At 43.7% G+C, this 10,080-nt stretch overlaps 1 protein-coding gene and 1 long non-coding RNA gene across 2 annotated transcripts; one reads left to right on the forward strand and one right to left on the reverse strand.

The window, feature by feature from the left end:
• Positions 1-820: 820 nt before the first annotated feature.
• Positions 821-3,508, reverse strand: LOC127604676 (uncharacterized). The gene is made up of 3 exons (XR_007963385.1): positions 3,398-3,508; positions 1,818-1,920; positions 821-999 (listed from the first exon to the last, which is right to left on the reverse strand). It is a non-coding gene; the product is annotated as an uncharacterized LOC127604676 (long non-coding RNA).
• On the forward strand, positions 2,563-6,411 carry LOC127603586 (1-acylglycerol-3-phosphate O-acyltransferase ABHD5-like). Its single transcript, XM_052069945.1, has 7 exons — positions 2,563-2,693; positions 3,446-3,528; positions 3,618-3,996; positions 4,062-4,213; positions 4,477-4,588; positions 4,666-4,846; positions 5,304-6,411. The coding sequence occupies exons 1-7, from the start codon at positions 2,650-2,652 to the stop codon at positions 5,424-5,426; spliced, it is 1,074 nt and encodes a 357-aa protein (XP_051925905.1). The 5' UTR covers positions 2,563-2,649; the 3' UTR covers positions 5,427-6,411.
• Positions 6,412-10,080: the final 3,669 nt, after the last annotated feature.

A 10,080-nucleotide genomic window follows, 5' to 3' on the forward strand; every position in this document is an offset into this window, starting at 1 on the left:
ACTTTGGACAAGAGGTGGGGAACACCCTGGACTCAGATGGAAATTAATTTGAGCAAAATGACATAAATTACGATAAGGCAAGGCATGAAGTTCACGATACAGTTTCAATCTAATTTACTTTGGCTACGCTTAAAGGTGCGCATATCATTCAACACTAGCTGACAAGAATTGCTTGAATACAAATTTGTGGGTCTCTGGAGTGTCTTCCCACTCAACAAGTATAAATTATAAAAACCGAGCGAGTTTTTTTGTGAGCAGACTACTTCTGGAAATGCGTATTCAAGTAAGCCACTTGGTGATGAAGTACCGCTTCCGTGAGTGAAAATACATTTGACGCTTTTACTGCACTACAGGACATCTCGGGTTACTCTTAGAAATTTCAAAAATACGATGAGGGGATTCAAACTGATACGCCTCTGGTCATCATAACGGTGTTAAGTGCACTATTATTCTGGATCCTCAGAGTGTTTTCACCAGCCTACAACACAAATGTTGAAAAGATTTCATTGCATCTTTTGCTGCGATGTAAGATTTAACCGTGAAGGCCCGTCTTTCAAACCCCTTAAGCGCGTTTTGGCAAAACGATGTTTCGTCACGGTTGCAGGTCATGCCCACAAAGGTGACGAAACCTCACGCCGTTAGCTTGTTTTGTGTCCTTTTAACGACATGTTCGAGGACACTAAACACACACTGTACGCTGCGGTCTGCCTACTTTTCACATTCTGAGGGATCAGGAGGACACAAACACACCATACAGTATACCTGCATGTGTGTGTGTCTGCGTGCGAGCGCGGCAACAATGACGCACTCGTCAGCCACTCTCAGTCATCCCATAGCCTAAGTGCCACCAGAAGTGGGTGGTTTGAAAGCAAAATACGTGTTTCAAGAAGTGAAGGACAAAGTAGCCAATGTGTGAGGGCAAAGTATACATACAAAGAAACGCAAGCACGCCACCTTGTGGACGCCGACAGGCACGAGTCTCCTCCCGCGGTGCTTTTCCTGTCGAACGAATCGAATCAAATGATTTGCATTCGATTAAACGCGGAGCATCACGCACGCCATTAATTTTGTTTGTTAACAGTCGGTTCGGTGGATTTCTGCCAGCACATATAATTCTTTAATTTAACGCTGTGTGCAAAGTGACTGAAGGATGCCTTAGAGGTTTTCAAGGATACCACTTATTTTAATCTATAAGATAAAACCTCTTTTAACATTTAATGAGATTCAGAGCAAGAGGGGAAAGTAAAAGTAAAAAAAAAAATGAAAAAAGAGCAAAAGCGCTCTTCCTAAAGCAATGGGATCATACTGTACACTCAAATCCTGGAGGATAATGAATTAAATTAACTTTCCATTTAATCTCTCGCCTCTTATCTTAAAACTGTAGAGCCAAGTTTATGCAGATAAGCATAGGTTTAATCTCTGACTTGGCAATTATGTTTTCTGTCTATTGTCAGCCTTCAAAAACCTCATTCCGGGTGTGTCATTGCACAAGGTGGACACCGTTCTTTAAAAAAAATCCCATGGCTTAAACCCACGACACACTTACTTGGAAACCGCTAACACACTTTTTCATGGCAATCTATAACAATTTGTGTTCAAATCTGGCTTAAAGGGTTATTACTACAGCTACATCAATGCTAGTTTTGCCCCATGCTGCCTTGCGGACAAACTCTCAAGCAATTGTAAACATATTTAAAAACCTCAATGATTAAATAAATATAAATTACATTCACGAATACCTACAGTATGATATATAATAATAAAGATGCGTTCTAATACCGAATCAATTAATTCATCCTATTTAGTATGCCACCTACCTTTGATGTAGACTTGATTGTAAAGTTGTTCTTGTTGGGACCTTCGGCGCTGTCCAGCATGGAGGCCTTCAATTTATAGAGCTGTTTAAACAGCCTGGGAGTTCTACACAAACAGAGCGCTCACATTACTCCCACTATCGCATACATCTAAACACATGTAATATTGTAAAAAGGAACTGATTGTATTGTACTCGTCTGTAGCTCATGCACCATTAAAAGCGGGAGGCCTAATGCAAATATATTTTTTGTCTTTTCTTTGTCGTATTTTTGTCACTTAAATGTGCACGTTGTTATAAATAACTTCTGTTCTGTCTGAGTAAAATTTTGAAGGAAACTAAATTGAGCTAGCCAAGGGGGTTGATCCTATAAGGAGTCACGCATTTGGTTGCGGTCACTCTTTTTTAAGTATTTAGCTCTAATATGTCATTATTTTGTGTCTTTTAGGGCGTCATTTTAAGGGAAACGATTTGACTTCCGTTGTCATTTTTTTAATCAAACACGTGACCACTACCTCGAACAGCGACGTCAATAAATTAGCTTTGTTTTCAAAAGCACTGCTGTGTTCAAAGACATTCGGAAAAAAATCGTAAAAATAGTCAGACCGGCAGAAAAAAAAGCACTGTCGTTCTTGAAATTGTAATCGAAGACTTATCTCATTAAGATACCTTTAAACCTGGGGGAAAATGATCCCATTGTAGCGTGTTATCCTGCTCCATGTGTTCCTGAGTCGTAATCCCAATTTGCGGTTAAGGCATTTTGCACAGTGTGTACCTGAACGCAACACGAAAAATTCGAACAATTTTCCTACTCTGTCGCAGGACCACCGTTAAACATGCGAAGTATGGCGGAGTGGGATCCACCTGCCAACGAGCAGAGGTACGTTTATGTTTTATGAAGCTTTTAAATCCGTTATTGTACCTTACGACGCGATTATAACACTGTTGCGTTGTTTACTTGAACGAGTTGACAACCCAGCCGGAAGCTACTCGCTTTCAGTTCGTCTGTTTTGGGAAGCGCACCAAACCTCCATCCCAAATAGTTATTTTTAAGAACTTCTCTTTTTGTGTGCTGACTTGATTACGCATGTGTGCTTTCGACAAAGTGTTGCAATCTTACGGCCTATTCGGCGCATAGTTTGGCTTGATCCGTCGGTTGTTTTGTTGAAAACAACTTTTAAATTCATCTTTTTGACTACCAGTCAATTCCATCAATGTCGATTTTTATCAATGGACTTATTTGGGGGACGTATGTTTCTTTCGAAAACAGCCGACTATACAGTACGTTTCATGTGTTGTTTATACATGTTGTCAAGTTCTGCTAGAATGGATCGTCAGGGAAGTTCCAGACTGCATGTCAGCAATGATAACGAAAATGTCATGGTCAAAGTTCAATGTGTAGACAAGGGGTAAAGAACCGAAGACGAGTGGACTAGATATGGCAATAGCCCTCTGTCGATTTGATCCAGTTTGCCGCACAATTCTAAACCTCAAAGAAAACGTCTCGAAAAAATGTCCCCGAAATCCTCCGAAATCAGTCCATTTCACCGTCAAAAAAGCCGTCGAGAAGAAGACCAAACTCACCATTCGAGCCATTTTCCATGTTTCTCTCAATCGCCATGTGTGTTGCAGCTCCTGGTTATTAAGGTGGCTTCCATCGTGGTGCCCCACTTCCCTCTCTCAGCTTAAAGATGCGGAGGAGAAAATGCTGAAAAGTAAGTGACGTCAAAACTTCACGATTGTTCTTTTGTCCGACAAGCGCCTTATCCATAACCGCTCCGTTCTCCAATTCTTCACGCCGCAGGTGTTAAGCAGCCTTTCTCCAGACGGCACGTCCGCATCTCCAACGGAAACTACCTGTGGACCATCGCGTTCCAGCCATCGTCCGCTCTGCAGTCCAGACCCCCTCTGGTTTTGCTGCACGGCTTCGGCGGCGGCGTCGCCCTATGGACTCAAAATCTGGACTCTCTCTCCGGCGGCGGTCCGGTCTACGCCGTGGATTTGCTGGGCTTTGGCCGAAGCAGCCGCCCGCTGTTCAGCGGTGAGCCCGAGGGGGCCGAGGAGCAGTTCGTGGAAGCCCTGGAAGAGTGGAGGGAGGAGATGGGCCTGCAGGAAATGCTGCTGCTGGGACACAACCTGGGAGGATATTTGTCTGCTGCCTACACCCTCAGATACCCAAACAGGTACTTTTCCCCTTCTTTCCTGAAAGCATGACGACGAGCTGAATACCGGTACATCGTGCGTACAGGGTCAAACATTTGCTGCTGGTCGAGCCGTGGGGCTTCCCCGCACGTCCCGAGAACCCCCACCATAACTCCATCCCAGTGTGGATCCGAGCCATGGGGGCCGTCATGAGCCCCTTCAACCCGCTCGCTGGCCTCAGGCTGGCCGGGCCTTTAGGTTGGTACACTACACACGCTGATTTAAAACCGTAGAATAATAAGCCATGCATGTTTTATGCCAAATTCCTAATCATATGCGAATAAAATTGTACTTTTTTTTGGGGGGGGGGGGGGTGTAGCATGACTGTAAGATAAGAAAAAAATCAGCTAGGGTGGGCTCAAGCTCTGCCGCAACCAAAACTGTCGAAAATGAATCAGGAAATGGGCGTCCTGCCCAAAGAACTCCAGTATTGCGAGTGCTTTCATTCCGCCCCCCCGCAGGTCCGACGCTGGTCCAAACAATCCGGTCCGACTTCAAGCAAAAGTATTCCTCCATGTTTGACGACAACACCGTGTCCAACTACATCTACCATCTCAACGCGCAGACTCCCAGGTAAGCGCGTGGTGCACCACGAAGCCCGCCCCCTTTTGCTTCACTCAAGACGCGGCCCCGCCCCCTTTTTTTTTTAGCGGCGAAACGGCTTTCAAGAACATGACCATCCCGTACGGCTGGGCCAAGCGACCCATGCTGGAGCGCATCGGCCAGGTGCAGGCGGGAATTCCCATTTCTTTCATCTACGGCTCCCGCTCCAGCATCGACAGCGCCTCGGGATACGCCTTCAAGAAAACCAGGCCGGAGGTGGGAATCACGGTAGGTGAACCCCCGTCGACTGTGGAGGAGGTGTGCCGGACCACGGGTCTTAAACTGCACTCCGCGAGGGCCGCCGTCCAGCATGTTTTCCCATGTTTTCTTCTTCCAACACACCTGAAACAAACAAACACATTTAAATTGAATAATTTAAAGAAAAATAAAATAAAATTTGTCTTAAGTTACATGACTGTAACTTACTTTCAATTCAGATTTTTTTTCAAGCCCCGCCCACCACCTAAGTCGATTCATTGTTATTTTAAACGCACACACACAAAAAGCTGCAAATCAAAAAATTTTTAGGTGGATTGTTTCAATCATTTGGCACGCATATTTTAACTCGTTTTTTTTCTTTCACCACATCTCCGAATGACCTGGCCTACTTTAAAAGTGAGGCAAAATGTGAGGGAAATGAAACATTTCTTGAAATAATTCCATTCTCCTTTCTCCTGCTTGTCAGGTGATTCGAGGGGCGGGCCATTACGTTTTTGCCGACCAGCCTGAAGACTTCAACCAAACAGTCCTCCGCATCCTTGCCAGGACCGAGACGAACAGTACAGATTTTGGCGGCCCAAAGCCATGACAACGCCTACGTTTTTTGTTTTGTTTTTGTTTGTTTTTTTCTAAGCGGACACACACTTTGAACTCAACCCCACTACCTAACAGGGACGGTCGAAACCATTCAAGCTTTTCTCTTATGCACTTTAGACGCTCATTTGCCAGTCGGGAGAAACTCTTCCGAGGGCCACCGAGGATTGCACCAAATCGGCGCTCTGAAAAATGTGATCACGTGCCTTTGGGAAAAGATGTTGGGCAAATCTTATCGGGATCTGGAAGGACAATTCTCCGAAGTGGACGTCTTGTTTGGAGCACGGATCTATACGGAATGTTCTCGCAGATACGAGGGAAAAAGTCAATAGGACAAAGGACAAATGCTCGTCTGTGTATGTTGTCGAAATTGTCCACTCTCCCAACCAGCAGGTGGCAGCACAGCACGCCGCCTCGTGTACTGTGCTGCACTAACAAAATCGGCCGTGCATGGGTGTTTTAAAGGACAGTCTCGGCACAACAGTACATCCACACAAAATCGGGTCGCGTTTGACTCAAAATAGACTTCTTGTTTCAAGGACACACAGCAAAAGTGAGACATCCTGCTCCCGTTTTGGGGAATAAATAAATACATGCAAGGAAGCTGTTACCTACATTAAAGAAATGTGCTGCCTACGCACACATGGTTTTTGGTTTGAAATAGCCACTATTGCTGGAACATTTCTGACACCACTTTGGATTGTTCCGCCGTTTTCTATTTGATCTTGATTGATTTTTTTTTTTGCATTTCCTTTAAACCCTGCTATAGACCAAGGGTCAACAAACTTTTTGTTGTGAGAACCACCCCTCCCCCCAGCTACTCAAATGTACTCAAGTATATCATGTAATATATATATCATGGCCATACTCTCATCATAAACAACACAAATGACAAACTTGAACACTTATTTGCCAGGAAGTGTGTGCCTGTTTCAATAATCGAACGTTTGATTGTAAATAAAAAAAAATCCCAAGCCGAAGTTTGAAACTATTGATGTAAAACCATTGATTTCCGGGGACGCCCATTGTCATTTATTGCATATGGTAGCGTGGGACTGCCAACGTGGCGTCAACATTTGAAACTGGCAAAAACATTGGAATGTACTCGCAAACTAAATTTCAACATTAAAATACGGGCATTTGGGTGTTCCTAGTCGAGTCCAGAAGGCAACTGGGGCGGTGGGACTCATGCCGGCCTACCTTTGCTCCGAATCCCGTTACTTGCACGGGACACAGTGGCCGACCAGTTACAGTATTTGTGTCTTTGTCGGCCAAAAGTGGCACTTCAAGTGGAAGAAACATTTACAATTGTCTTCCCCGTGACCATAACGTGCGCACGAGTACACCCATGGACCTTCAACTGGACTATGGAAGAAATGCCGGAGCGATTTTCCATACTGATTTACACAAACAGTGTGCAGAGCACTGAGCGCAGTGTTGAACTGGGCGTCTTGACAGTACTCCCACACACAGGATTATTTTAGTTGGCTTGGACTGGACTGTTAAGTTTTACCCCGCTGGTGGATGCAGCCAGGCTCCAAATGGGGACACGTGTCCTACAGAGAGGTATTTAGGCTCACCGTAGGACAAACGGGTGACAACTGAGTGCTATTAGCATTGTAAAGGCGCTTGTATGATTGCATAGGGCGCAGTAAAAAAAATACAAATAAATAAAATTTGCATGGCCTGGCTTGTGAGAGAAGGCTCCGGTCTGCATCTGTCAGCTTGTGTCAATGCACAGACATCGACGGCCCCGCACTTGCAGCGTCTCCTGGCAACAGCGTCGTCACGGACACCAGATCTGTTGGACTGCTAAGCTCCCGGAAGTAACGCTGCGCTCGGACACGGTAATTATGGCTTGTTGCTACATGCAGACGCCCTGAGAGATGCGCGTTTGAGACGGCGAAACAACGCCTTTGATCCCTACAGCCTGCATTCTCGCGCATAAAATGACACATTATTTCAAGATTGACTTTGCAATTACAAAAAGTTAACGCCCCCGCACAAAAAAGAAATATATTACTGTATATACTGGTACTCGTTTGTGTGTAGGTGCGTCTACAGGATACAGTATGTACATTTAAAAAAGCATTTCTTTACATAAAGACACGGCAAGACATATACGTTACTTATTTTTAAATACATATTATGTTTATTTTAATTCTCAAATTGATTAATAATATGAATTACATAATTTATTTTAGTGTGACAAAATAGTTGTATTTTTTTATTATTCTTAATGAATTATATATATTGACTGTGAGTTTTATTTTTGTGATTTCTCCAAAACATTCTAAACAAATAAAAGCAGTTAAAAAAATAGCATGAATTACTACAATAATTTTTGGGGTCAATGACATTTCATAATTGATTCAAAAAAATTCATAAACTATGAAACATCTCAACAAAATGCGTTTGTTTATTTTTTCTTCACATTTAATACGATATACCTGCATATTTCAGCATCAGGCACACGCAGAACATGTGTAGCTCCTGGCGCCTACACGCTTATTCCTCGTCACTCATACAGTCGCCCCCCCATGGGAACATGATCATTCCATTAGCGCAAAATGAGTGAGGTGACAGTCACTCACATCCTGTTAAAGGCTCCATTAACGCAAGCCCAGCAGCAACTTTGACTTCTTTCAGTGGTCATCAGCAGCAATGCATGCTGCGTTACCAACGGCGACAACAGATGGTCTTGGCCCGCGCAATTAATCAAAAAGCATCGTTGGCCTTGCTAGCTTACGTAGTGCTGGACTCGGCCTCACATTAGCAGCATAGCGGTAGCAGTTTGGTGAACAAACTTAATAACAGCACATTATTATTTGACAGAAAATAAGTAAAGAAAATGCCAAGAAAAAAAGTCTGCTCGAACATCTGAATTTTAAGAGGGGGGGTTAATCAGAAGCACTTTGAACGGTTGCAAGTGTGTGCTGACAAGACTTGCTATGAACACCACTTGTAAAAAGCAAAGCAAGTACCTGTAACTAATTAAGTAACTTTAACTGATTAACTATAACCCAATAAGCGTAACCAACCGCCACCTAAAGCCTAGTCCCATAGCTGAACTTTTTGCAGGGTTAATGAGAGGCACTCCGTTGGCCAATGGTTTCATCTTTCGCAACACTCTGCATACTTTCGCCTGTGGCATTTATCACTCGAAAGCTCGGGACACAGAGATAAAACAGACATTCATTCATTCACGAATACGCTGCTGTCGCGAACCAAATAATGGAGTTAAAAGTGCCAAAGCAGCTGCTAGGCAAATAGGCTGAAACTAAAAATAAGATGAAGACAGTTGCCAGGGAGGAGGAGGAGGAGGAGGTCGGCTGTGAGATCCAACGGGCAGCGGGGGGGCTCTGAAGGCCAGACAGGGGATATATATACACATACACACACACACGATGAATAGTGCATATTTCAGAGCAGTAATAGGATTAAGTGAAACAGACTGTCGGTTCACTCTGACCCCAGCACAAGCAGATCAAATAGAGTATCACGTGGTCATGTTCTCAGACAAGTGGGACAAAAAAAAAATAGTCCAATGCATAAAAAACACAACTGTTTTGTGCAGTATGTTAAGTGCTCTGTAAATAGTTTGGAAGTACGGAAGTACAAATAGTACAGGTATCTGTGCTTTACTTGTCTATTGTTTGTTTGTTTGTTTCCTGGTGACTTTTTCAGGTCATTTCGCAGGAGGCTCATTTATAATTTGCTGGCTTCGATAAAATTAGAGGGATTCACAGTCATGCTGATTTGGAAAGTTTGAGACCTTGAGTGGTCTGAATGCAGACGTTTGTCAAACATGTCAACGATTCATGAAACATGATACTGTAAATTCACTGACACCATGAAAGAGACACAGGGGCACCCAAGCTAAACACTACTTACTTTCTGAACTTTGTTACGGCCTCGGTTTTGTTTCTTGCACCTTTTTGCCTGGTTTCATTAGGGCGGCCATCTTAGAAATGGGAATTGTCCCAGGGTGGCACTGACCAATCAGGAAACGTGCCAAGCGCTCGAGTGGACTGCCATCTACAGGTCAAACGTGGAATAAAACCATCTTTTTTTTAGCCAGTACTCATTTGAATTATACGACTTTTCTTAACTTAAAAAAGACAAAAGAGCACTCTTGGTATCACTAGCGTGGTGCGTTAGCGGACATGTGGTTGAGTGTGCACGTGTCATGACAGACTGCCAGTGGCGCATGATGGGAAGTGAGTGCTCCATTCACAATTTTAAAGTCACGCGGTCACAGTGTGCGTGTGTGTGTTTGTTTGATCCTGTGTGGATTACACGGGCCAACTCGTGTTTGTGTGTTGTCGCATCAGGATGCGCGATTTGTGCGCGAGCGGGCACATCCTCGAGCTCCTGATCCGATCGTCTGATCCCATCTCTTTGTGGCCAGATGTTGCACAGATTACAACTCGCCGATTTATTCATGAAAGGGAGTCTAAAAAAAACATTCAGGAACGGCTCCTAAAACGGTTTTGTGTGAATTATTACTTTTTGCAGTAATAAAAGGCTATTAAACCCGAATCAAAACACTATTGTGCAGGCTATTTCCTCATCACAGCACAATACTTATTTAAAAAAAACATTCTAAACAACATCATTAAAAGATACTCTGCACACCTTATGTCAGA

The sequence above is a fragment of the Hippocampus zosterae genome, chromosome 7 (assembly GCF_025434085.1).
Source record: "Hippocampus zosterae strain Florida chromosome 7, ASM2543408v3, whole genome shotgun sequence".
In the NCBI taxonomy this organism is placed as follows: Eukaryota; Metazoa; Chordata; class Actinopteri; order Syngnathiformes; family Syngnathidae; genus Hippocampus; species Hippocampus zosterae.